The sequence below is a fragment of the Vipera berus genome, assembly GCF_964194415.1.
Source record: "Vipera berus genome assembly, chromosome: 2".
Lineage (NCBI taxonomy): Eukaryota > Metazoa > Chordata > Lepidosauria > Squamata > Viperidae > Vipera > Vipera berus.
Window position 1 is genome coordinate 233,090,135 of NC_138203.1, and position 25,362 is coordinate 233,115,496.

Consider the following 25,362-nt stretch of genomic DNA (forward strand, 5'->3'; position numbering starts at 1 on the left):
AGCTGGCTAACTAACTAACCAACCAACCTTGTGACAATAGATTTGTTTACTACTCTAAAGTCTGAAAGTAAAATATTTTCAGACTGTAGAGTAGTAAACAAATCTACTGTCACAAGTTTGTTATGCCACATATTAAATGGCCTTTAGAGAAGAAAATTCTTTGACAGGACCTCTGACCCTTGTTTCTTAGAAAACGTGATTGGTCTGTTTGCTCTAACTTGTATCATTTCCCAATGAAATATTTAAATATTAAGATCAAACTACAGCGTAAATTTAAACAAGATTTACTTCAGTAAAAAAAAAAAGTGGCAGACTCCTAATTGAAACCCTAATCTGAATCTGCTACATACCATACTAATTACCTCTGAGTCTTAGAGATCCAGACTGCTTCTAGACAATTCTGATATTTCACACCGATTCGTTAACTTCAAAATGTTTCTCATGCTAATCCTTCACCAACCAACCTCTCAACTCCCTCCCTTTCAGTATCTTCTTCAGAACCTATTTCTTTCTATCCAACTCACACACCCCACCAGTTCGTCTCTGAGCCCCCCTCCATGTCTCCCAAGTGGCCTAATTGGAACAATATATTCCAGTCTGCTTTACGCTTAGAACTCACATTGCTGCCACAGGGAGGCATTATGCTCCTCCAGAATCAGATCTGGGGGTGTGCAATCTCAAGCACAGTACAGTACATATGTTGGGCAGATGAGCTGATTTATTTTTGGCTCAGGTGCGGTCTAACCCAAACCCTGGGTGGATGGGGTGGGGGTGGGGGAGATAGTTTTTCCATTTGCATCACTGAAGTACTGCAGAGCTTCTGGGTGATCTGTTTTCCTGTAACTCTGGCCTCAGCCCACCTCCCTGGCTCCTGGGATTCAGCTGATGTGCTCATAAGTCCTTAAAAGAAAAAGGCAGCCTGACAGATTCCCCTCATGGCAACCTTTCAGAAGTACATCATCCTGCAGAATCCACCTTAGACCACAGCCAAGACTGTCAGTTCTGCTTTGGCTGCTTTCAGGTCCTTGGAATTGTTCCAGACAGCACGGTAACCCCAGCAAAGGAAATGGGGATGATGTTGACAACAGCCTTGTCTGCTTCCCATTGTTTCTGGCATAAAGCCAGCTAGCCTGCTATAGACCAGGCTGCTCTTTTGTTTAACTACTTTCAGGTGGATAGTCAAAGAAGAAAGAGTCTAGCCATTTCTTTTCCTTCCTTGCTTTTGGTCGGAGAAGGTAAAGATGTATACGGTACTTGATCTCAAATGCAGCGGTGCCTTGCAAAGTATAGTTTTAGCTGTTGGGAACAGAACCTAATTGCAAAACTGCCCCCATACTATTATTTTACTTAGCAAGAACCTTCCACCTCCTAGAAACCTTTCAGTGCAACAATGGAATGGGGTCCTGGCATTTCTGCAGCTTTTCCTTTGCAACAATTGTTCAAGCTGATTGTAAAAAGTTTTCTTTTTTAAAAAAAGTAGATAAACATGGAGATTACCTACCAGAAACATGAATGTGTACATGCATTCTATTTAGCTCCCCCTCCCCTGAGAGCATGTATGTGTATGCATAGAGTGGTATCTTTTTTTGCTCTGAGATTTCTTGTAGTTTAGGTAAATTACCGAATAATATTTTTTTTTGTACTCTCCTACTAGTCAGCTGGAAAGAGAATATTGATGGGCTCACAGTTTCCTGACCTGCCATTTCAAGGTCAGACGAATACCATCAGGGCTTTTTTTCTCATAGAACGCTCAGAACGGAGTTCCGGCACCTTTTTTTGGATGGAACCTTGTATGGTAGGCAAGGAGGGTTGTATGACATGTGTGAGTTCCGGCACCTTTTTCTGTTACAAAAAAAAAGCACTGAATACCATCTACAGTCAGATTTAAGAGGGACAGGAGAATGAAAACAGCACTACCATGTAAGAAGAAGGACCTTTAGAAAACCATACACATTGTTAATTTATGAGACAGATGAATTGTTTAATAACAGGCAGCCAGAAAATGGGAGGGAAATCCTATTCTGCAAGATTGAGAAATAGAAAGAGATATAGGAAAACGTGGCCTGGTAATGGAAACAAAAGGATAGAAAAACACAAAAGCTCACAAAAATGAAGACTGAAAGGCCATTTAGAAACAGGAGCTAAAATCTCTCAGGTAGGCTTTTAAAAACTGAAAGGGGCAGGTCCATTTCTGTTTTGGCCTTTTGCTTTTGTTCCTGTTTGAGTTCTTCCCCAGCTGTGGCTAAAAACCAGGGTGAACTTGGGAAAGCAAGATCCCTATTTGAGCATGAATTTCTTTTAGAGTTAGGATTTCAGCTAAATTAATCTTCTCTTTCTTCTTAAATTTCTTTTTTCTCTCTCCCTTTTTGGTGTCTGTTTTTTAGTTCTTTAACTTCCATTGACATGTAATAAAGACATGAATTCTGTAATAAAGACATGAATTCTTAATGCATCAGTGACAATTATTTTGAGCAAAGGGGATTCTTCTTATTGAAGTAAACTATTCAAGGAAAAAATTATTGCCACTTGTGTGAGCTGAGCACAAGCCAACATTTTTCAGATCTGCACATACATGCATGTGCACCAGTACACAGAACTACACAAAAATTAAACATTTCTCCAATATACCAATCTATCACTAGAGTGCACTGCTAAATTTTCAGTGTTTTGGTCTTTGCTCAATCAAACCTGTGACTTCTATCTTGGTGGTGGAATTGTTCAAATTACAACCTTATAATTACACAATTACAAATTGTGATGCTGTGAAGGCCTTGCAGATAGTTTTGCATCATCAGCATCTACAAAGTTTTATGTAAAGTCCACAATTATTATTTTTGTTTTTAAAAACCCCTTAATGGCTGATTAACAAATCTCTTAACAGTAATCCAATTACTGATTTCCATCTTATTGCAGTAAAAAGAAATAATGTCTGTTTCAGGTTAAATTCAGTTCCTTCTGATTTCATGGATATGTCCATGTTATTCTTTTACCAGCAATGTGGAAATGTTTTTCTATTTTATATTGCAGGATTTTCCCCCCCACACACCTTTCGTGTCTGGTTCTGGAATTCCTTGGAGATTTCCCATCAAAAGTTAAGCAGATTTACTATACTTAGGTTAAATGCAGAACGTATTAATATATAGGTCATTTACAACCATTATTTATCTCTATTTGCATCCCAGTTCTTATTTAAAAACAGGATGGTGACAAGATGAAAAACATGCAAATTCATTGCTTTAAGTAGCATTCAGTCTCCTTTGATGTCCACAATTGACACTCCCTAAGTATGAACTCTCAGAGTTGAAACTTACTATCATTATGAAACTAGGTTAGAGTGTATAAAATGGTTCTTTTTCAGTCTTTATCCCATTACATTACAGTTCAAAATTCTTGATTTTAGAATTTTATATTCACAAAACTTTAAAATTGTGAAATTACACACACACACACACACACACACACACCTGTATTTAGTTTAGTAATAACATGAAGTATTTTGTATGTTATGAAAAAGCTTTGTGCCCATTTTAATGAAATCTACTGACTAAATTAGTACATAAACTAATAAAGACAATGGAAGCAGTTCACCACTGTACATCTGTCCACTTCATTTTGAGATGTAATTTCTGTAACTGATATTTGTAAAAGTATTCCAATATTAACTAACAACAAAAATCAAAATGAAGAGAAAAGCTGTGCAATTAAATGGACAATCAAAACTGCCCGTCCTTACCAAATCATCCTAAAAGTTTAGAAAAGTGTCTTGAACTGGACCTCAGTATTCTTTTCTATACTCTACAATATTATAGAAGTTGGATGGAACCACTAATCTAAACTGTAAAGCAGACTAGGAGACCTACATCTTCAACTAGGCATCTCTCAACCCAACAAAAATCAGATGACTTAGCAAGCTCAGCAGAAAAGGGTAATTTACTTACAAGCTGAGCTGTCACAGACTGAATTCTTAAGCAATTCTTGGCTTGTACAGCTTTTAAAACCACTGTTATTGTTTTTTAAAATTTTACAAAATGAAGTAGCTCTTTCTGGAACTCAAAAATACAATAAAATTATGATAAGCTATTGCTTTCTTTGGATGTTCTCATGGGGTCACATTTATATTTACCCCATTTCCCCTCCATTTCAGGTGTATCTGCAAGTAAACCATTCTTGAATTATTTAACTACACAATCCAAAATTTCTTATGCAAGCCTATATCCATTAGTTTTGCTGGTAAGCCTCATTTCAAAGTCTTCTGATTTTATGTCAGGCCACACAGATGCATTCCTAGGAATGGGCAAGATTTGTTCCCACAAATTTGAACATGTGCCTAATGATGGTATGTTATTATATACTGTACTTTACAATACTTTTCAATACTGTAATGATAATTTTCATATATTGATATTTGCACGAGTTCTCCAAAGTACCAACTTGTATGGAGAATGTAAGATATACAGTACTCTCATAATAAAATTAAAAATATCATTTAAGAATAAATGTACATGAATTCACAGAACCTGTAATATATTCTTTACTTTAGTAACATTTTTCAGCAACAGTATATACATAATCTCAATCAGTTTCAAATACTCATGGCAAATGAGAGTGATATTTTCAGACATTTAGCTGCTTTCTTTAATAATCTAGAAATTTTTAAAACAACTTAATGTGTTCCAATAGTTACAGAGGGAAAGAAAGTAATCAGGAGAAACCAGGAGACTGTGAGTTCTAGTCCCACCTTAGCCATGAAATCTAACTGGGTGACTGATTTAAGGCCAATCCTCCTCTCTCAGCCCAACTCCACAGTGCTGTTGTTGTGGGGAAAATGGGAGGAGGAAGGAGTATTAGGTATGTCTGCTGCCTTGAGTTACTTAAAAAGTAATAAAGACGAGTTAAAAATCTAAATCAAATCAATAAACTGGTACTAATTCATCTTATCATAGATGATTTTGATCAAATTTGGGTAATCACAATTAAATCCAAATGTGCATTATTCATATTCTTGCATGCAATCACTTTGCTCTTTCCTTTTTGCAATGAATAAACTGTGAAGCTTTTGTAGACCAACATTTGCTTTGTGTTCCAACAGGGAATGTAAATAGCCTCTAACTTCAAATCATGGTTCCATTTTCTTGTTGTTGTTGTTTTTTGGAAACCATAAAAAATAGTTTCCTACTTAGAGCATAATGGAAAGCTATAATTAACCATTTCCTGGCTCACCTGCACAAAGAATGAACTGAAACAACTGCCTGTGAAATAGAGGAAGCGTGTTCTTATTTTAGATTACAAAATGGAGATTTGTAAGCTATGTGGATACCATACCTTTTTATATTTTCAAAAAGGGGTTTTATCTATGTATTTATTATTGTTAAAAAATCTTTTAAGAGAAGACATCACTACGTGTAGAATACCAAGGCACTTTTCCATTATATATTGCTGATCTAAATACTGAAATACAAAAATCACATCTGCAGGACTCATCATGGTAAAATATAAAGCTGATATTTAAAAGAAATTACTAATTGTCAAAAAGTTATGAGATGCATCAAGTTAACATCAATAATGTTAAAAAGTTGCAGAAAACTACTTGCATAGGAAATTATCACAGAATTACATACATTCAGCACTATGTATTCAACTTTATCATTCATACCTTCATCCTTCTTGTTTGCTAGTAGGGCTGCCAGATTATAATAGCTTACTTAAAATGTCAATATTAACATCCTTAAGAATTTTAAGTATATAATAATGATTTATAACAATATTTGCCTTTTCTGCCTATGAAAAATACCACTGTGCATTTTACCAAATCAAATCACTATGCATTTTACCAAATCAAAACCACTAATATTAGACAATTAAACACACATTAATAATCTCAACCATTTACTGCAGCACTTAATTCTAACTGTGTTATGAGGGCGCATCAGTGCACTATTTCATTTGTATAAGTACTGTCAGTGCAAAATATGAGATCAATATCCATCTCTGAGGTTCTGAGTCATTGTTTTCCCCAGCTAATGTAGATTCTTTTGATTAGAAAACTACTATTTGAAATTTAATTATTTCAAATATTTTTAAAACATACCTCTAGCTCTCGTGCTGAGATGCTTGCTGTTTGTACTTCCAAGCCACAATTTGCTCTCTTGGCTGTAAAATAAAAGGGATAATCCTTTGCCACCATGGTGGCTGAAGTAAGAGCAGTTTCAGAGATCACTGCTGATTCTGCAGTCTACCGAATACCGAAAGGAAAGCCAAGTCTTCTCTTTACAGCCTCTGAGGCGTTTAGCAGCTTGACGTTTGAGCCTCCTCCTGCTGCTGCATTATTGAAGGCAACTCTTGTATCCCACAGAAACAGGAAGCAGAACAGCTCTTTGAGTATGTCAAGAAAGTGTAACAGAATATGGCTTATTCCTGAGACCCACCCACTGACACTGGATGGGAGGAGAATGGGTGACATATATCAGTTTACCTCAGCAATATACGGCAAATTACTCAAAGCATATTCAGAAGCCAGTGAAAAAACTGCACTATACCCATGCATATATTCAGAAAACAGGGAAAAACAACACACACTGCTCATAGCCCTCAGCTGTTTAAAAATACTATGTGAATAATGAACATTTTACATTTAAAGTGTAATATCCAGGAATATTAGCATACACGCACACACAAAAAAGAAAGGTGGAATTCTGTATGCTTAGTTCTACATTTTTATAAAACATCTTTCATATATACAATTGCTCCTCCATCCCTACCCACATATTCTAAAATGGTACACTCTCCTCAATCATAAATTGTCTTATGAAAGATTCTGAAAATGGCATATAAAATGTTTACATACATAGACACGTGCACACACTCATTCAAACATACATACACACAAACTATATTTATGTGATTGTTAATTATGGATATATATGCACTTAAAGAAATTAAATGTCTTTACAATTAAGCTCCTTCAATATTACTTTCTGAACTGTACTTATTGAAGTAGTGCTCTACGAGGGGGAAAAACGAATCAAACGCTTGTTTATCTACCATTGTTGCCTTTTCTCATTGGGCAGCAGAAATGTCTGTTTACTTTAGACAGTTAAACTGCACTTCAGTTTAAACAGACAAGTTCCACTTCTCCAATGCAGATCAAGCAAAAAAAATCATGGCCCAATAATTCTAAAATGTTTGAATCCATGTTGTCTACCAAAGTATAAACGGAGGGGGTAAGACTTCTGGAGCCACCTTAATGCAAGAGATATATGGCAAAATATTCTATACATATACTTTGTATTTTGTTTCTATTAACTTTGCCTATTAGCTGTTTAAAGTGTAATTGCAAAACAAAATATTTGGGGTGCAAGAAAAACAACAGTGATTAGAACAATGAGAAAAGGAAAAAATATTTTCAGAAACATTACAGAGGAAAATGCAAAAGTTATCAACCATAAGGTATGATTTACTAACTATATGGACAGTTGTATATATATATTTTTAAATGTGACCAAATTACAGTACTTAATTCTCATAATTTTTGTAAATGAATATGTTAAGGAGGCTTCAAACCTAAAATAAACTTTGCATTTTCAGATATTTTTTCATTGGAAATATTCTGTCTTTTTAACTAGCATTTTTCTTAAAGGTAACTAGTTTTAAAGTATAGAATCACTTCTTCAGGATTATTTAATTTAATTTAATTTAATTTATTAATATTTCTATACCGCCCTTCTCCCGGAGGACTCAGGGCGGTGTACAGTTATTAATCAATTTAACTAGTTATTAATCAATCTAGAATTCCCCAGAAAATTGAGAAAACATGTAAATATATTCTGTTATCAGGCAAGACTACATATTGTTATAATAATCTACCTTTTCAAAAGTCTTAAATCATTCAGCATTATTTTTTTTCATCTCCTGGGATCTGGATGCTAAACACTTTTTCCTCTGCAAACTCAGCATGCCCAATAGTGCAATGCCTTCTTCCCGCAATGGAAAATAACACTGATGAAATCTGATACAAGATCATTTTTGAGAATTATACAATAATTTATTTCCGAATTTGAATGTGGGTCTTGAAAAAATTCCAAATTATGAAACATAAAACACACTCAGAGCATTCCTGGAGGAAAACAGAGTGAACCCCATCTAAGTAATGTATAGATAAGAGCATTTCTTAAGAATTACCTATTATCAATAAGGCCAGTAAAATTATTATATCTGCACAAAGATGGCTGGTAGCCCTGATCATCTTGAGTAAGAAGGGTTCAGGAGATCACTTACAGGATGGCTGGGAAGACTATTCTTCATGTCTATCAAATAAAATTACTCAGATTCAGTTGGAGTTGGAATCTGAATATAGCTTTGGGACTTGCATCACCAAATAATTTGATATCCAGATGAAGCAGATATTTGGAATTATGGGTCCAGCTCTCTGTTTTTCAGGTCAAGATACCTCCTTATTAAGGACTCTCAAGAAGTAGAGAATGCTTATTTGAGACAGGTGTTGTTTCCACTTGCGTTGAAAGAGGAAGTTGTCCAGCTTCTCAAGAAACCATCAATGGACCAACAAAACTGCCCAATTTTCATTCATTTGAAGGAAGGTAGTTGGCTTACAGCTTCAGAAGGCCTTGGAGGAAGCAGATTATCTGGATCTCTTTCAGTTGGGATTAAGGAAACCCTACTCATGATAACTCACATAATCTCCCATTTGGATTAGTGTAATGCACGTTACATGGGGCTTTCTCTGAAAAGAATCCAGAGGTTGCAAAAGGTCCAGAATGCAGCAGCACAAGCAATCTTGAGAGTTTTATGGCACTCCTATAAGATCACTTCTCCATTAGCTGTACTTACTTCCAATGAGCTTCAGCATGTGATTCAAAGTCCTGGTTATCACCTACAAAGCCCCATGTGGTAAAGAGCCAGGCTATTTGTGGGGAAGGCACCTATTCCCAATTATTTTTGGTCACTTCACCATAACTAACAGGGAGGGCATCCAGCGTGGCTCTTTTATTGTGGAGTGTCATCTTGCTGGACGCCATAGGCATAATCTCTTTGTTGCATCATCTGCTCTATGGAACAGCATCCCACCAGAGATTTGAATGGCTTTGACCTTGTTGGCCTTTTTCAAGGCCATTAAAGATCTGGCTCTTCCTGCAGGCATCTGGGCTGGAAAGTTAAGCGGGCTCTGCTGGTTGATCTGGTTGGCTGTTGTTTTACTGCTTGTGAACTGGAATTATTTTTAGATCTCAGAGATACACTATCTTGAGTATTCAAGTTGTTTTTATTTTTACTGCTTTTGGTTTTAATCCTTTGTACACTGCTCAGAGCAATTGCTATTGAGATGGGTAGCCATTAGATTACTCAAATTAATACGGGAGTGGATAACCTTGATCCTAGTTAACACTGGCCCAGGAAAATAAACTTTTAAGGGGAGGCAGATCTCAGGAGCACATGTTAAAAAAATGGTTTCAGAGAGAATGGAAGGCAGGGAGAAGGAAAATTCTAAAACAAATTATAAAAAGTAAGGAAGGAGAGCTTTTATGGAAAAAAATATGGAAACTTGTTTGGAAGAGGAAAAATGTTCTCTATTTCTTTGAAGGAAAAATCCAGACACCATTGCATCTAATAGGCTGGACCGTGGATACATCTGATCAATAGCTCTAGGAGGCAAGCAAGAATAGGAGACTGGCAGAGTAGAAGTCAAGATAGAAGCAAGGAAATGTAATATCCTTTTGTGTTGTATCAGATCCTAATTTCCTTTCAATCCGAACAGCCTGGCAAGAATTTACATGGCAAATAAGCACAGATTTAATATATGAATCAAATTTATATACCGCCCATCTCATTAATGACTCTTTAGGAAAACAACAATAGGTAAACCACGGGTACTTTTCTGCTTTCCATCACTGTTTCCTACTCTGTCAGAATTGTATCTTCAGAAAAATCAGACCTCCCTTACAGTTTCGGTAGGGCCTGACATTTGCTTTCTACAGATTTCTAAGTGATCCTTCTCCCCTCTGTTCTAAGGGAAGAACTTTGAGTCTTTCCATAGCTGTCCCATATTCTTTTTCAACTTCTTCTATGTACTTCTCTGTTCATGAGTTTCTTCTTCTGGGATTGCTGTCTCCCCTTACTATTCAAGGAATCTGTTTCTTTCCTGATTCTGGTGCTTCTAGCTAGGTGTGTCCTGCCCATCTAAGATACCATACACACACACATTTACCAGAAAACAACTGACATTAAACACAAACCAGACAGGTCAGAGGGTCAATACAATTGTTAAAGAAGTGAAGGGGAATGCACTGATGCAAAATCAACATGATTTTTCTATGCAGAATTTATCTAATAAATCTTGGATTTTTAATTCCCACCTCAATCATTTATATGAATTCACCGTCATCATCTGACACCATTACATGCTACTCCTAGTTTATATTGCAAGTAATCCTTCAATTATGACAGCAATTGGGACCGGCACTAAGTGATGCAAATATAAAGCACGATGTCGCATGACTTTAGAGTTACATAATTCTTAGCAATGTCTTAGCCATCCAGGCAGTTGCAAACATCATAAGCCTAAAGTGTGTGGTTAAGTCGGCACTGCTAGGAATCCCAGGTGAGGAACCGGGAGGGGGTGCACAGGGGGTTGTGGGAGTCCTTGGGAGGTCCACTGAAGACCACATGCAAGTTGAAAGAAAGGGTGCTGTGGTGCAATGTGAAAGCACAGGGAGGCAGAGAGAAAGCAGGTGTAAATTTGTGCAAGTGGCAGAAGGCCAAGGGAAGAAGAGTGCAGGTTGGCATGAGTACAGGGAAGCTAAACAAAGGAAGGAGCGGGTCAGTGCAAGTGCCCAGAGGCTGAGAGGAGGGCACAGCATGGTGCACAGGAAGGCCAGGGGAGTACATGTCAGAGTGATTTCAACCTTCTCTGCTAGCTTCTCCAGCAACTTTGCTTTTGGGAAGCTCACAGAGGTGGTCTCAAATGGTGATCACATGACCACAAGATGCTGCAACTGTGTTAGGTCTGAGCTATCGGCAAATGCCTGAATCACAATCCATGACCATGGGAGTACTGTGACAGCCAGATCTTTGAAAACTGATCATAAATACTACTTGCTCGGCACCACTGCAACTTTGACAATTGCTGAACAAGTGATTAGTAAGCGAGGACTACCTGTACAGTAAATGTAAATGTAGGTCACAACTGATTAATAATTTTTACTTAAATGACACTTTGTTCAAGGTTAGCATGTATATGTCATATACACATATAGTGTAGTTATATATGAAATCCTAACAACAAAATGTTGAAACAAATGAAACAAACATTGGGCTAAATCAGGTTCTGTAGATTAGAACAAAGGTTTTCAAGCTTTTTTACCTTAAGTGTCAAGGAATCTGATCTTATCATGATAGAAATATTTGTTTGCTTATTAAAGTGCCAGCAGACCCTAGACTGACTCTGGGACGCTCAAAATAAAAGAAACAATTTTATCAAAGGCAAATATTTACATATTTGTAAATTTACAGCATTCTTTTATTTATCATTTATGGTAAGTAAATGGTAAAGCCCTAAATGGCTTGGGTCCAGACTAGCTCTTTCAGCCGTCTCCTGCGGCTCCCAGTCCTCTGCCATGTGCAGTCCAAAAAAAAAAACAACAGTGGGCGGGTTACTCCCAGGGGAAGGGCATCCTCTGTGGGCGCGCCGGCCCTTTGGAACCAACTCCCCATGGAACTTAGGACTGCCCCCGACCTTCACTCATTTCGCCGGGACCTGAAAACTTGGCTCTTCGAGCTGTCTGGCCCAGGCTGAGGGGTTTTAATTTTTTGGGTTTAGTTTAAATTTTGGGGACCTGATTTAATTAATTTTAATCTGATTTTAAGTTTTGTATCTCTGTTTTTAACTTTCCCTGTAAACCGCCCTGAGTCCTATGGGAATAGGGCGGTATATAAATTTAATAAAATAAAATAAAATAAATTTAAAAAGTTCAACCAATCAATTCAAATATGCAGGGTAGGTGCATATCTCGCCTTGGCTCCACTCATCAGTCAAACTCTGTTCTGCGCATGCGCGCATGTACGCACATGGGCACAAATTTTTTGTGGCTCCCAGTTTTTCCTTTTGTGAGGGAACTGGTTCCGAATGGCTCTTTCACTGTTTCAGGTTGCTGACCCCTGATCTAAGGGAACACCTGCTGCCGGCATCAACTTCCCATCATCCTGTGTGCTCCCATAGGGAGGGCCTCCTTAAGGTGCCGCCGGTCAGGGAATGCCTGCGGGTGATCCCCAGAAGGAGGGCATTCTCTGTGGGCGCGCCTGCCCTTTGGAATGATTTACCTGTGGAACTCCGGACTGCCCCAACCTGCGCTCGTTTCGCCGGGACCTGAAAACCTGGCTTTTCGATTTATCCGGCCTGGACTGAGGGGGGGTTTAGTTTTAAATTTTAACATTGTTTTATTGTTGGGCTAATATTAATTTAATTCTTTTTAATTCTATTTTTATCTTAATTTATATTGTCTTTTAAATATTGCCCTGTAAACTGCCCTGAGTCCTTCGGAAATAGGGCGGTATAGAAAACTAATTAAATAAATAAAATAAATAAATAAATAAGTTTTAAAGACTTAACCAAAATGTCAAAATAACTCTGAAATGCCCGGGAACCAATGACACGGTTGCATACTGCCTTAGGTCTAATTTAAGTATTCAAATTTAAATGAAACTTTAAAAGAATTATAGAAATCACTCACACATGCATACACTGGTGTTATTTTAAATATATGCATACATAAGCATCCAGCATTTAAAGAATGCTGATATCCCTGCAAAGAATGAAATACTATAACATAGTAAAAGGTAAAGGTAAAGGTTCCCCCGCACATGCGTGCTAGTCGTTTCCGACTCTAGGGGCCGGTGCTCATCTCTGTTTCAAAGCCGAAGAGCCAGCGCTTGTCCGAGGACGTCTCCGTGGTCATGTGGCTAGCATGATTAGACGCCAAAGGCGCATGGAACGCTGTTACCTTCCCACCGTAGTGGTCCTTATTTTTCTACTTGCATTTTTACGTGCTTTCGAACTGCTAGGTTGGCAGAAGCTGGGACGAGTAACAGGCGCTCACTCTGCTACGCGGCACTCGGGATTCGACCTGCCAAACTGCCATCTGATCGACAAGCTCAGCGTCCCCATAGCACACTCTAAATAGGCCATTTTAAAAGTCTGTAAAGAAGCTGCAGCCGATACAGAATGCAGCCACTACATTACCGTACTAGATAAAACAAGGCCTTGAGAAATATTCAACAGAAAAGGTTTGAAAAAAGTACTTCTTGACTTAATTTGCAATATTGGTGTTGACTTATATACCATCTTAATATTTCTTCTTTCATGTGAAGCTACCAAAAGGCAAAAACTTCTGCTTGATGTTCCTTCTCTGCCTATGACACAATGAATGATAACTTGGACCATCCTGAAGTAACTCCAAACTCTGCTGCTTTTCTCTACGTACAGAAGGAAGATTGCTTTAATAAATAATAAATTAATGTTTCCTTTTTCTAAAACAGCCCTCCTGGGAAATTGAGTTTTTCATGAGATTCTTTGTTGTTCAACTTCTTTCTGTCCCCCTATCAAAGGGAGACAAATAAGCCCTGTTGCTACTGAAAATCAAAGTTAGCAGTCAGACAAACAATCCAACAAATGTCATCCTCCCTGACAATGGCACACAAACTCTTGCAAAGTAGTTACAGAAATAATTGTAAAGTGCAATTAACAGGATCAAGTTTGAGCCACATGTAACTTCATGCCTGCAGTGGATCTCTCAAGGCTGACCTAATGAACCTGTCCTTCTCCCCTTTGCAAGCTGACACTCGTTTAAGCTCTGGTTGGACAGCTACATCCTGTTAAACTACAAGCAAAGGGTCATGGTTCTGTCGCAACAGAACAAGGACCTTTAATCTAAATTCATGTTCCACATTCAGAACTCAGTTTAGAGAAGTTATTACTGCCTTTCATGAACAACCTTCATAGACTGATAATGAATGTTAAATTATTCCTATTGATTTGGAAACCAAACTCTATTTGACACAAGTCACCAGTTTTCAAAGATTTGTGAAAACTTGTAGATGACATTCTAGTTGCTAGCCAAACAAATATTATATGTATGCGTGTGCATGTGTGCGTGTGTGTAGATAGACACAGAGACAGATATCCTCTTGCTTCCCTCTCCATTTTTATACACCTATATGGAACACAAGTCTGTGCCTAGTAGGGTAGCAGTGTGATTGATTATAAACAAAAGATCAAGTATAAAATATTATCAAATTAAACTAAAACATTGACACTAATATTTCTCTTCATGGAACAGAAAATTTATCTTTTCCTACAGACTTGTTTGTAAAAGAAAACAGCTATCTCCCTATCTAATCTTCTCTCCTTTAGACTAGAGACAGCCATATGGTGATGCGTGCTTCAAAAATGAGTCAGAAATATTCAGCTTCACATAAATGCAGCACCTCTCAGCTATGCAATAGCCTACTTTCTTCGAATTTCCCTGTGAGCCTCAGAAAAGGATTCTGCTCCTTTAAGTGTCTTAACTAGTTTTAATGACTGGATTTCTTAAAGCAGCAGCCCCTTTTCTAATAAACCCATATCTTCTGAATCAGATACACATTGGCCTTCAATATTTCGTGTCTTTTCTATTCATTTCCAAAGTTTAATCCTTTCCAAACACAACTGCCCTCATCTGGGTTTTCCTATTTGGAATCAAATTTTTACTTCTTCTCTATCTAGTCTGTGGCACATGTTCTCCTTATCTGTTATCATTCTCTTCTTTCAACCTTCCAGTATAGTAGTTCAGGAGTCTAGATTTTGTGATTTCTCTTGTAATATTAACATACAGTAGCTGCAGAAATAACAGTAAATCAGAGCACAAGGTCAAATGTTCTTGCTGCTAGCAAAACAAAGGACTGGACCCTCTCACTTCTCTGAAATAATGCAGCATTGCTTACAATTACCCAGACTGAGTGTTTTTCATTCTTCCCTGATTTTTAATTACAGTCATGCTTCACCCAGTTCTTATTATACCTGGAACCAAGTATCTCTATCTGTGCATGGCTGCTTTCCAGGGATCTGTTTTATAGCATAGGGGATTCATGCGGTTGCCCCATGTAAGAACAGGCAGGATAAGAAGCAGTTTTTCTATAACTCTGAATGACCTCATTACAGAGAAATTCATACACAAACTGGCCCAGCCTGTCTTTGATATTCTTCTAATATTACTATTCGTAGAAAGATACCCTCAGTTGGCAAATCAGATTCTTGTCCGCTCCAGAGATTAATATAAAATTCATAATGTCAGCTGAAATGCTATTTCATTCATGTTCCCAAGGCCACTCCAAACTGAAGAAGCTATAAACAAGCTTGGAAGATTATAAACTTCTACAAGTAGAAGCTAAGCAGTAGGAACAGGAAAAAACAATTATAAAGAAAGGAACCAAGAATTCTGACTCATACAGGGGATTCAACTTTTGACTACTGAAAGTTTTGCTCAGCTTTCATCCTTTTTTTTACTGCCAAATACTAAAGGGAAGCCTTTTGACTCTAAAAAAGTATTATCCAATCTTCCTCCTTTAAATTTTCAACAAACACTGCCATGTTTTCAAGCTTTTAAGTACATCCTCTGGAAGAGTACAGCATATTCTTATAACTTCCCCTCCCTGGCCCCAGCAATGTCATCCACAAACCTTCACAAAATCAGGGGGTTAGGTTCAGGGTTGTCCACACAGATGAAACCACTCTGATAAGTGTCTATCAGATGTTTATAATGCCTCCAGTGAAGGAGGACTCCCCCCCCCACACACACCTTTGTAGATAATTGGTTCTGGTGTTAAACTGCTCTTACTGATCTGAAGGGTTTTTTCTACTATTTAATAATTTGTCTTCTTGTTACAAACCCATTATTCTACATCTAGCAATCTGCGAGGATGAGAACAGGTGTTCCTTAACTTTTTTGTATGAGGCACCTCTTTTTTTTTTAACTCTTGGATACTTGAAAAATGATAATATTTTCCTTCTTATTCTGAAGACTTAGTTTCAGATCTTCCTCATTGCCCTTTTCTGTATGAAGGCTATATCCTTCTTGAAGAGAGGTAGAAAAACTGGGGCTACACTTCAGGTGAGACCTGATCAATCAATAGCGGAATGATTACTTCCCATAATTTGAAAATGATATATATGCATGTACAGAAGATGCAATAAAAAATTTTTTGCAGAACACATTACACAGTTAATTCATATTCAGTTTTTAATCACATATGAAATGCCAAACCAATTATCCCCCAGTCTGTACAAGTGAATATTATTTTTGTTTATAAGGATAAAACAAATTTTAATTTTGTGTCTTCTAGGTTATTAGTTATTTTGTCCAAAGCATCATTATTTCCAAATCGGATGAACATTTTCCCCTGTTCTTTATCCAGTTAATAAAATATTAATAAAAATTCTGAACAGTGGAGGCCCAGAAATTGAGAACTGTGACATCCCATTAGATATTTCTGTCCAATTTGATGAGGACTGTTGATGAGCAGTCTTTAATTATAATGTTTGAGCCAGCAATTTCTCCATTCTATTGTCATGCCAGACATATTTACTTAGCTTGCTAATGAGAATGGAAAGAATACTAACAATTGTAAAAGTTATTAGAAGAGTAAAAACTATCTCAGTCACAACTATTTCCAAGATTAAAAGTCACAGAATTGTGGTGGGAGAAAAGATGATGTAAAACCAGCACAAGCATTTTTAGTAGATACTTAGCAAGATGTCAAATTACCAAGTACTTACTAAAATAGTGATAATTAATAATAATAAATGTGCACTATTTTTTATTTCAAACCAATCCTACATTTGAAGACTTATTTTGAGAATTGTTATTGTAAATTAACTACACATTTGGCCAATTATGTATGATTATCAAAAAGTGAACTACAAAGTAAGCAGAAAAATGCTTACATTTATGCTAGATATTAGATCAAGTAAGTGGGTGGAGATGGAATCTATTATTCACCTAGGAGCTTTTTATTGTTTCTTCAGTCATGGAAGCCTATCACTATTTCCTAGTTACTTATCTTTTCTAAACCTGAAATGTTTAAATTTTGTATCATGCACAAAGTATACAACATAGGACAGACGTTTCTAAGATACTTGCCAGAACAGGCAAAAGTTTCTCCTGGCTGTTTTCCAGCATTTCTTTTTCTAAATGATCCAGAAGAGAATGTTTTATCGCTTCCAAGCATGTGAATCTGAAGAAGGAGATGCACAATTCCATCCAAAAGATGTATACCTCCATCTAAGTCCACCTACCTCTATAGTACAAAAAGACTACATGAATGGCCAAGCAATTTTATTATTTATTTATTTTTTATTTTATTTTAATTCCATTTATATCCCGCCCTTCTCCGAAGACTCAGGGCAGCTTACAAGCTTAGCAGTATAACAAAATAATAGTAATAATTTTGAGCATCTTTAACAAAAATAATAATAAGATAATCTTTATTGTCATTTTTTTACTGTGGGCACAACAGCACACATCAAAAATGAAATTTAGTTGTTCGCTCTCAAAGTGAAACACATACATGACACACACCTAAACATACTATATACAACATATGTATAGACCCACACCCCTACATACATGGAAATGGGTGGATGGAGACTAAGATCTCTAGAAAGCTACAATAAACACAAACTTCATCAAATTTCCTATTATGATGCCTTTCAAACTACAACTACCATCTCCAGGTATCACAGTTGCTGGCACCACTGAGAGTACATCCAGCTAGAAAAGCCTGGGCTGTTTTTATTGGGTTTAGGAATTAAGGTAAAGGTTCCCCCGCACATGCGTGCTAGTCGTTTCCGACTCTAGGGGCCGGTGCTCATCTCCGTTTCAAAGCCGAAGAGCCAGCGCTTGTCCGAAGACGTCTCCGTGGTCATGTGGCCGGCATGACTAGACGCCAAAGGCGCACGGAACGCTGTTACCTTCCCACCGTAGTGGTCCCTATTTTTCTACTTGCATTTTTACGTGCTTTCGAACTGCTAGGTTGGCAGAAGCTGGGACAAGTAACAGGCGCTCACTCTGCTACGTGGCACTCGGGATTCGACCCGCCAAACTGCTGACCATTTGATCGACAAGCTCAGCGTCCTAACCCACTGAGCCACCACGTCCCTCGTTTAGGAATTAGGCAAAAGGAAAACAACATTTAAGTACTTATGAGTATAACATTGCCACATTTTTATTCTCAATCCATCAGAATAGAATTGGAAGGGATCTTGAAGGTTTTCTAGTCCAACTGCCTACTCTGGCAGAAGACCCTATAACATTTCAGACAAGTGGCTGTCCAGTCTCTTCTTAAAAACTCCAGTGATGGAGCACCTACTACTTCTGATGACAGCTGTTCCACTGGTTAATTGTCTTCACTGTTAGGAAGTTTTTCCTTAATTCCAGTTCGTTTCTCTCCTTGATTAGTTTCCATCCATTGTTTCTTGTCCTACCCTCTGGTGCTTTGGAAAATAAATTAACTCCCTCCTCTTTGTGGCAGCCTCTCATATACTGGAATACTGCTAGTACGTCCCCCCCCCAGTTCTTCTTTTCTCTAGACTAGCCAAACCCAAATTCTGCAACCGTTCATGTTTTAGTCTCCTGGCCTTTAATCATCTTAGTTGCTCTTCTCTACACTTTTTCTAAAGTCTCAACATCTTTTTTGTAATGTGGTGACCAAATCTGGATGCAGTATTCCAGGTGTGGCTTTACCAGGGCTTTATAAAGTGGTACTAATACTTCATGTGATTTTGATTCTATATGAGAACAATCCATTTTCTGACTTACCATTTCAGTTACTCATATTGGACTCACTCTGCTTTGGCTAAAAAGTTCTAGGAAGGTACTATCTTAACTAGATGAACTAACACTTGTAATATAGCTAAACAAACCAAACATCATATTGGGGAACATTATACCAAATAGCATTCAAATGCTATTATTTATTTATTTATATTGCTTTTAAGCTGTAATCACAGGACTAAGCACTTTGACTTTCTCATCTGAAAGTTTATTCCCTGAAACAGAAAAAAAATATTAGAATCATGGATTTTGAACAAGACTGCTTAATGGCATTGTATAATGACTAAAGCAGACACTATGACTGGCTATAAAGTAATATTAAAAATAATTTTAACTTGAGTCTATAACATAAGAGCTATTTAGAATGTAAACAGAAAATCAACATTTAGAGTAATGGAGTAAGCAGTTTTTTTTCTGAGTACTGTGCTGATGTGAACCTTCAATCAAAATCAGCTTCTATTACTTATTGGACTTGGTAAATGCATCTGTTTTACAATTTAATTTTAACATCAATTGTGAAACAGTGTCCTTTAAAGAAATATTGAGAAGACAAATATACTTTTACATTTAGTACAAGGAAATCAGAAAACTATTGTACCACACACTTTCAAATGATGTTGCCATGAAAACCTAAATTTATGGCAATACACTCACAATACATGACTACAGATATTTCAGGGCTGAGTTACTTCATCTCAGTGCCATAGTGCATAGTCCATTGGAAAAATTACTGACAGCTTTATGGTTCCCCTTCCACTTTACACCGAATCAGTACAAACTACTAAGTATTAATGGCCCAAGAATTGGCAAGTTCATGGAACTGTGTGTAACTTCAAAAGCATTATCTCTTATAAAAATATTCTTCATTAAAAAATTATTGTCTGGAAAATAGTCCAACAAATTCCACTGTTTATAGTGATTTCTTCCAAATCCTGAGATGAGGTCAAAACAATTAATGAATATATTATGATTTCTACTTATTTGACTAACAAGAGAATTTTGAAGTCAATTCTGTCTGAATGTCACAATTTTTACTTATAGCTACTTAAAGCCAGAGGGTAGAGATGGGGAAAGTTTCCCCAAACAACCAAATGCATCCTATTTTTTGTCTCCTGCCATATTTCCTTTCTCTCAGTGGCTTCATTCCAATGTCAAAAATCTCACCAAACCAGTCGCTGTCCATTAATCACTTGGAACTTAATAGATATTTGTAACATCAACCTTTTAAATTGCAAAAATTGACTTTCTGTATAATGTGAAATGCCTACCCTCAGTCCCATAGCTTCCTTTCCTATAACAACTGTTTAAAATACTGTTGGCTTCAGGGGGCTTTTTTGATACTGAAGCCCGAGGAAAAACCAAGGATAAGGTGCAATTTTTCTGATCTAGATGCGCCCTGGCTGCTACTGACCCAATAAACTGCACATAAGAAGAAGATGGATTCTGATCATAAGAATCTTGATCACAATAAATACAACTCCAGTGTTTGTTCTTTTCACAGTTAACATAACCAGACATTTTTCATTTTTTAGGAGTGAAAGTCAAAGTAGACAACAAAAATACCTTGTAGTGATGTCCTTATCAGTCTCTACCACTAGTCTTGTATCAAGGACTGTGATCTTAAAGACCACTGAGATATTAGTGAAGTAACGTTGCAATGAGATAATTGGCTGATGACTCCAGTGCAGCATGACTGGAATGTAAGCAATTAGAACAGTTCTAAACAATATGCATTCCCACCAAGCAGCTTTGTTATTGAGTACCAACTCAACTTTACTGCTGCCACCAGGAAGGATCTGCCATTACCAAAAAAGGAACACTGCCAAGCACCTCCAGGTCTCCCTGATACTACCAGCTCCAGTGCTGCCACCATCCACTAGCCACCCAATTGCTGATCAGTCGGCTAGCTATTACTTTGCAGTTTGCAATTGTTTTCAATGTATCATTGTGGCCCATTTTCCTCTACAAAAATTATGCAGATCTGATTTATGTTAGTCTTCTGTGACAGGAGAAGACCTATGACACTGGTATTTTAACATAAAAAGTTTTATGATTAAAATGCCATCATAATGAACTGTAATTGTTTCAGACTTTAACACAGTGCTTATTTTCTCAGAAATGGTTTAAAAAAAGTATTTTTGAATGTATTATGGAAATATGCTAGCTTTTAATTGTGCAGGTGCTTTGGATGTCACGATATCAATCTAACTGTGCAAATCATAAAACTGTTTTTGTATTGTTACTGCAACAAGAAGTACATAAAATTAATGCCTCTAATCACATTTACATTCATAAAGGGTCTACATTTAACAATGTTTATAATAAACTGATAATTTTGTCCATGCTCTGAAAAATGGGTCAAGTATTAACTAGCTATTACATATTTATTCTTATATGCTTTTAAAGCTAGGCTTACAAAAAGAACTATTAATTTTTGGTTAGGTTCCCAAAACATTTCAGCTCTTCAAAAAGTATATCCTGAATACTCTAGGATCAAATGAAACAGGGCAACAAAGTTGGAACAAAACTCATCTGTCACATCTAATCCATCTTTTTAACTAAAAGGAATGGAAGCCCTTTTAATTATTCCAACAGCAGATGGAGAGTGGCCTCTTTCAAAAGTATTGCCTGAGGCCGGATCGAGTCCAGTCTACTATGTCATGAAAGGGAAAGCCCCTTTTACAAAGAAAAGGCAAGAGAAGGCAAGATCAAAGAAGCAGAAAGAATTTTGAAAGCATGTTTCCTTAGTTCAAAATATTCTTCTAAAAAGAGGAAGATTAATATTCCTTTGCTGCACCACTCACAATATCCCTATTATATAAATAAAAGAGGTAATAAAAATATAGCTCACTGAAAATAAAGTGGGGGGAAAACTTTATCTCTTTTTTAACTCCTTGCCCACGTGTTTTCTTTTTTCCATTGGCTTTCTCTTTTGCCTTTTCAGTAACAAGGCACAATAATCTCCTAGAATCCAGGACCTATATTCATTTGTTGAAGGTTATATTCATTCCCTTTTCTACATATTAAATAACACAGAACTTTTCTCCTTTATTTCTAAAACTTAAGAAAAGCTGTAGCATCTGACTACTTAGGTCTGATAAAACCAGAATACAGTCCATAAACAAAGCACTTAATGATGAATATATGTCATGCATGCCTGAGCATATTTGAATTCAGATACCACCCAAGCTGATCCATTTATATCTAGCATTACCTTGACTGATGACCTGGAGACCTTTATGAATTCATTGCAACAATTCTGATGCACTAGTCATTTTATTGCATTTGTTTATGCAAATGAGTATGATCACCCATCTTAATCAAATAATTCTAATGGCTAACAAAACATAATAGGATTTCCATGTGTGGGTGGAAATGATTATTTATAACCTAAGTTGTTAAAGCTATGTTATACCTTTGTAATGTCTGATCTATACTATTGCTCTAGCTAGTGCCCTTCAGAAGGTTTGAAATGCAAATCAACAATTCTTACAATTTAGCCTGGATTAGACTTTTCTGTCATTGCATGTCGGGGAATGTATGCCTCTATCATTTGGAGACAGTTGCATAGGTGTTGCATTTATATTTCTGCAAATGTTAACTTTCTGGCTAGGAGGCACTCAAACAGTAAAGCATGCAGGAGGTGGACCTCTCCACAATGCACAGTTGGGGTTTGGGAGGTATGCACATTGGTCCGTCTGCAGTCATCTGAAACATATGCTTACCCATCAACCCCTTCACAGCATAGGTATGCAGCAATGCCTACATGGGCAACTCTAAATCAAGCTTTACTAGAGTTCTAGCCTAATACCTTTGGTGTTCCCCAGTTTGGGAAATTATTCTCATGAAGTTTTGTTTCATTCCAGAACCTTGTTATTCCTTTCAGCTACCTGTGTCTGACTACTTGTCTATATCATAACAATCTTAAGGTCTGTAATTTCAATATTAAATTACTCAGTTTGTTCTCCAAGATTTTTGCTCATTTATTCTTGGTATTGATAATTCATATCTAGATTGCAGCTCATTCTGCTAAACTTAAACAAGCTTTAGTTTAAATCCTTCTATTACAGTGGTCTTCATTATTGATCCTGGAAGCAAAACACCCATCTATACTTGACAATGCTAAACAACTGCCTGAAAAGGCATTTCTTCCTTTATCTAGCTTCAGAATTGGTCTAATTGCTAAATTTGAGCAAAAACCCTGCTCCAAAAGGAAGATATTGACTAATGGTTATTGATTTGCTATATTGCAGTTAATTCAGCTCTGGCATGATTTAACATAATCTGGCATGAAGTAACAGTTCACCTGCGTCAGTATAGTATTTTCACCTTGATACATATAATTAACATGTAAATGTTATAATTTTATTTGAAAGGTAGTTTAATTTATATTTGGTCAGAAAACAGTTTGAGTAGTAGGGTTTGTTTTTACTTTTTGATACTTTTTCATAATATTATGTAGTTGATGTGATCAGTGCAAGTAGTGAAAGCCAGTTCCGGTAATAGAGAATTTGTAAATTTACTATTTGTTTCTTTGCATTATTAATACTGTTTAGTTTTAAATTTTACTGAATTTCAGGTTCATGAAATATTACAACCATTTCAAGTTTATATGTTACAATGAGCACTCTTTTTTTGAAGTAAGCATTCAACTTCTTGAAAGATAAGAGTTACATCTTATTGTGCTGGTGTTAACTTTTTTTTTAATTAAACCTCTTGGGAAGAATAGACAAGCACCCACACAGAAACTAGGTCCTTCCTTAAGCTTAAGGTGGCTTCAAACTGAAAGGACGAAATAATTAGAAGTTCCTGACAGATCAGGCAAAAGGAAAATATGACCTTCAAGTTAATTCAAAAATCCCACTTCTTCCCTTTGAACGCAGCTATGCATTTTTTTAGTTCAAGCAGAAATTTTACCAGCAAGATATTCTCTATAATGGGTAATAGACAGTCAAACGTATCACTGTAAAAAAAATGTACCATGGTCTTATTCCTGTTCATATTTATTTAAGTGAAAACACATGTAAAGAAAACATATCCACAGCATAAATTTGGGGCCAGTACATACACCTGGACCAGGGACGTGGTGGCTCAGTGGGTTAGGACGCTGAGCTTGTCGATCAGAAGGTCGGCAGTTTGGCGGGTCGAATCCCGAGTGCCACATAACAGAGTGAGCACCTGTTACTCGTCCCAGCTTCTGCCAACCTAGCAGTTCGAAAGCACGTAAAAATGCAAGTAGAAAAATAGGGACCACTACAGTGGGAAGGTAACAGCATTCCGTGCGCCTTTGGCGTCTAGTCATGCCGGCCACCTGACCACGGAGACGTCCTCGGACAAGCGCTGGCTCTTCGCCTTTGAAATGGAAATGAGCACCGGCCCCTAGAGTTGGAAACGACTAGCACGCATGTGCGGGGGAACCTTTACCTTTACATACACCTGGAGTTTGGGGAACACACACTGGCATTTTCACAAAATGCTCATCATAATGGCAAGTCATTAAAAAAAATCAGAAAGAAAAGATAGCCATGTGCCACTGTCTCTCTCTAAAGCATCTACAATACTTTTTATAATGTTATGTTCAGCTTTTGGACACCTTTTCAATTTCAACTCAGCTGATGATTGTGCTAACTTAAATGATTAGAATAAATAAATCTGCACATTTTAATTGATCTTATTTCCTCTAATATATTTTAAAAATGGCGGACCAAACATTCTTTTTTCAATCTTTTTATTTGGTCTATGGTCTATCTAATTTCATAGCTCAGATTACAGAAATTGCTACAAACTAGTTTACTAAATGTCTGAGGGTTATAACTGGCAGGAATTTGAAGTTCACTAGAAAAATGTTTTTTTAAAAAAACTCTTAAGAAATATTTCTCTTAATTTTTCAAATGTAGCACTAATCTTTCTGTAAATCAATCCATCTACGTAATATATTTGCAGTCATACTCATTTGTTTTCCATTATAATTTTATTCTTGAAGTCAATAGAATTGCACTTATTCAAGTAATACTTTAACAGAAAATAGGCTTAAGACTTTTTTCCTTCTCTACTCTTATGTTAATTGAGTGCAATTACCTCTTTCAAAACTGCTCCTGTTAGTTTAGCTGCAGGAAAGCTGATATTCTGAACATTTTTCTAGCAATTTTTAGCCAAATTACCTTTGTTTTTGTTTATAAACTGGAACAGTGTTTAGAAAACTCAATAAATAATTCTGACAGAATTCCATCTGTGGTCCTCGACTGGGCTGTTTTCCCCCATACAAAGTAGGTCCATAATCTCTTGCTTTCAAAACTCCTGTAGAGAAGACTTCTTCATAGCTACACCTTGCGCACCAGATGCCTCCATTCCTGAATCAGGACACTCTGCTGATCTTTATACATGCATTTGCCACCTCACACTTGCCTGGGAAATTAAAGTTGGTCCAGAATGCAGCGATCAAGTACTTATGGGCTAGATTCAATATGCCTGTTTTGGACCAGTAATTTGG

General features: G+C 36.9%; 1 protein-coding gene across 5 annotated transcripts in view; it reads right to left on the bottom strand.

Moving 5' to 3' along the window:
- The window catches only part of ARHGEF3 (Rho guanine nucleotide exchange factor 3), a 148,525-nt gene that overhangs the window by 47,354 nt on the left and 75,809 nt on the right, over positions 1-25,362 (bottom strand). For 2 of the 5 annotated variants that reach the window (XM_081317441.1, XM_081317442.1), the window contains exon 1: positions 6,089-6,319. The exons of the other annotated variants lie outside the window; for them this stretch is intronic. In XM_081317441.1, coding sequence (XP_081173567.1) covers positions 6,089-6,184 — 96 coding nt within the window. In that variant the 5' untranslated portion in view covers positions 6,185-6,319. Of the gene's footprint in view, positions 1-6,088; positions 6,320-25,362 lie in introns of those variants that run through there. 5 annotated transcript variants of the gene reach the window in all.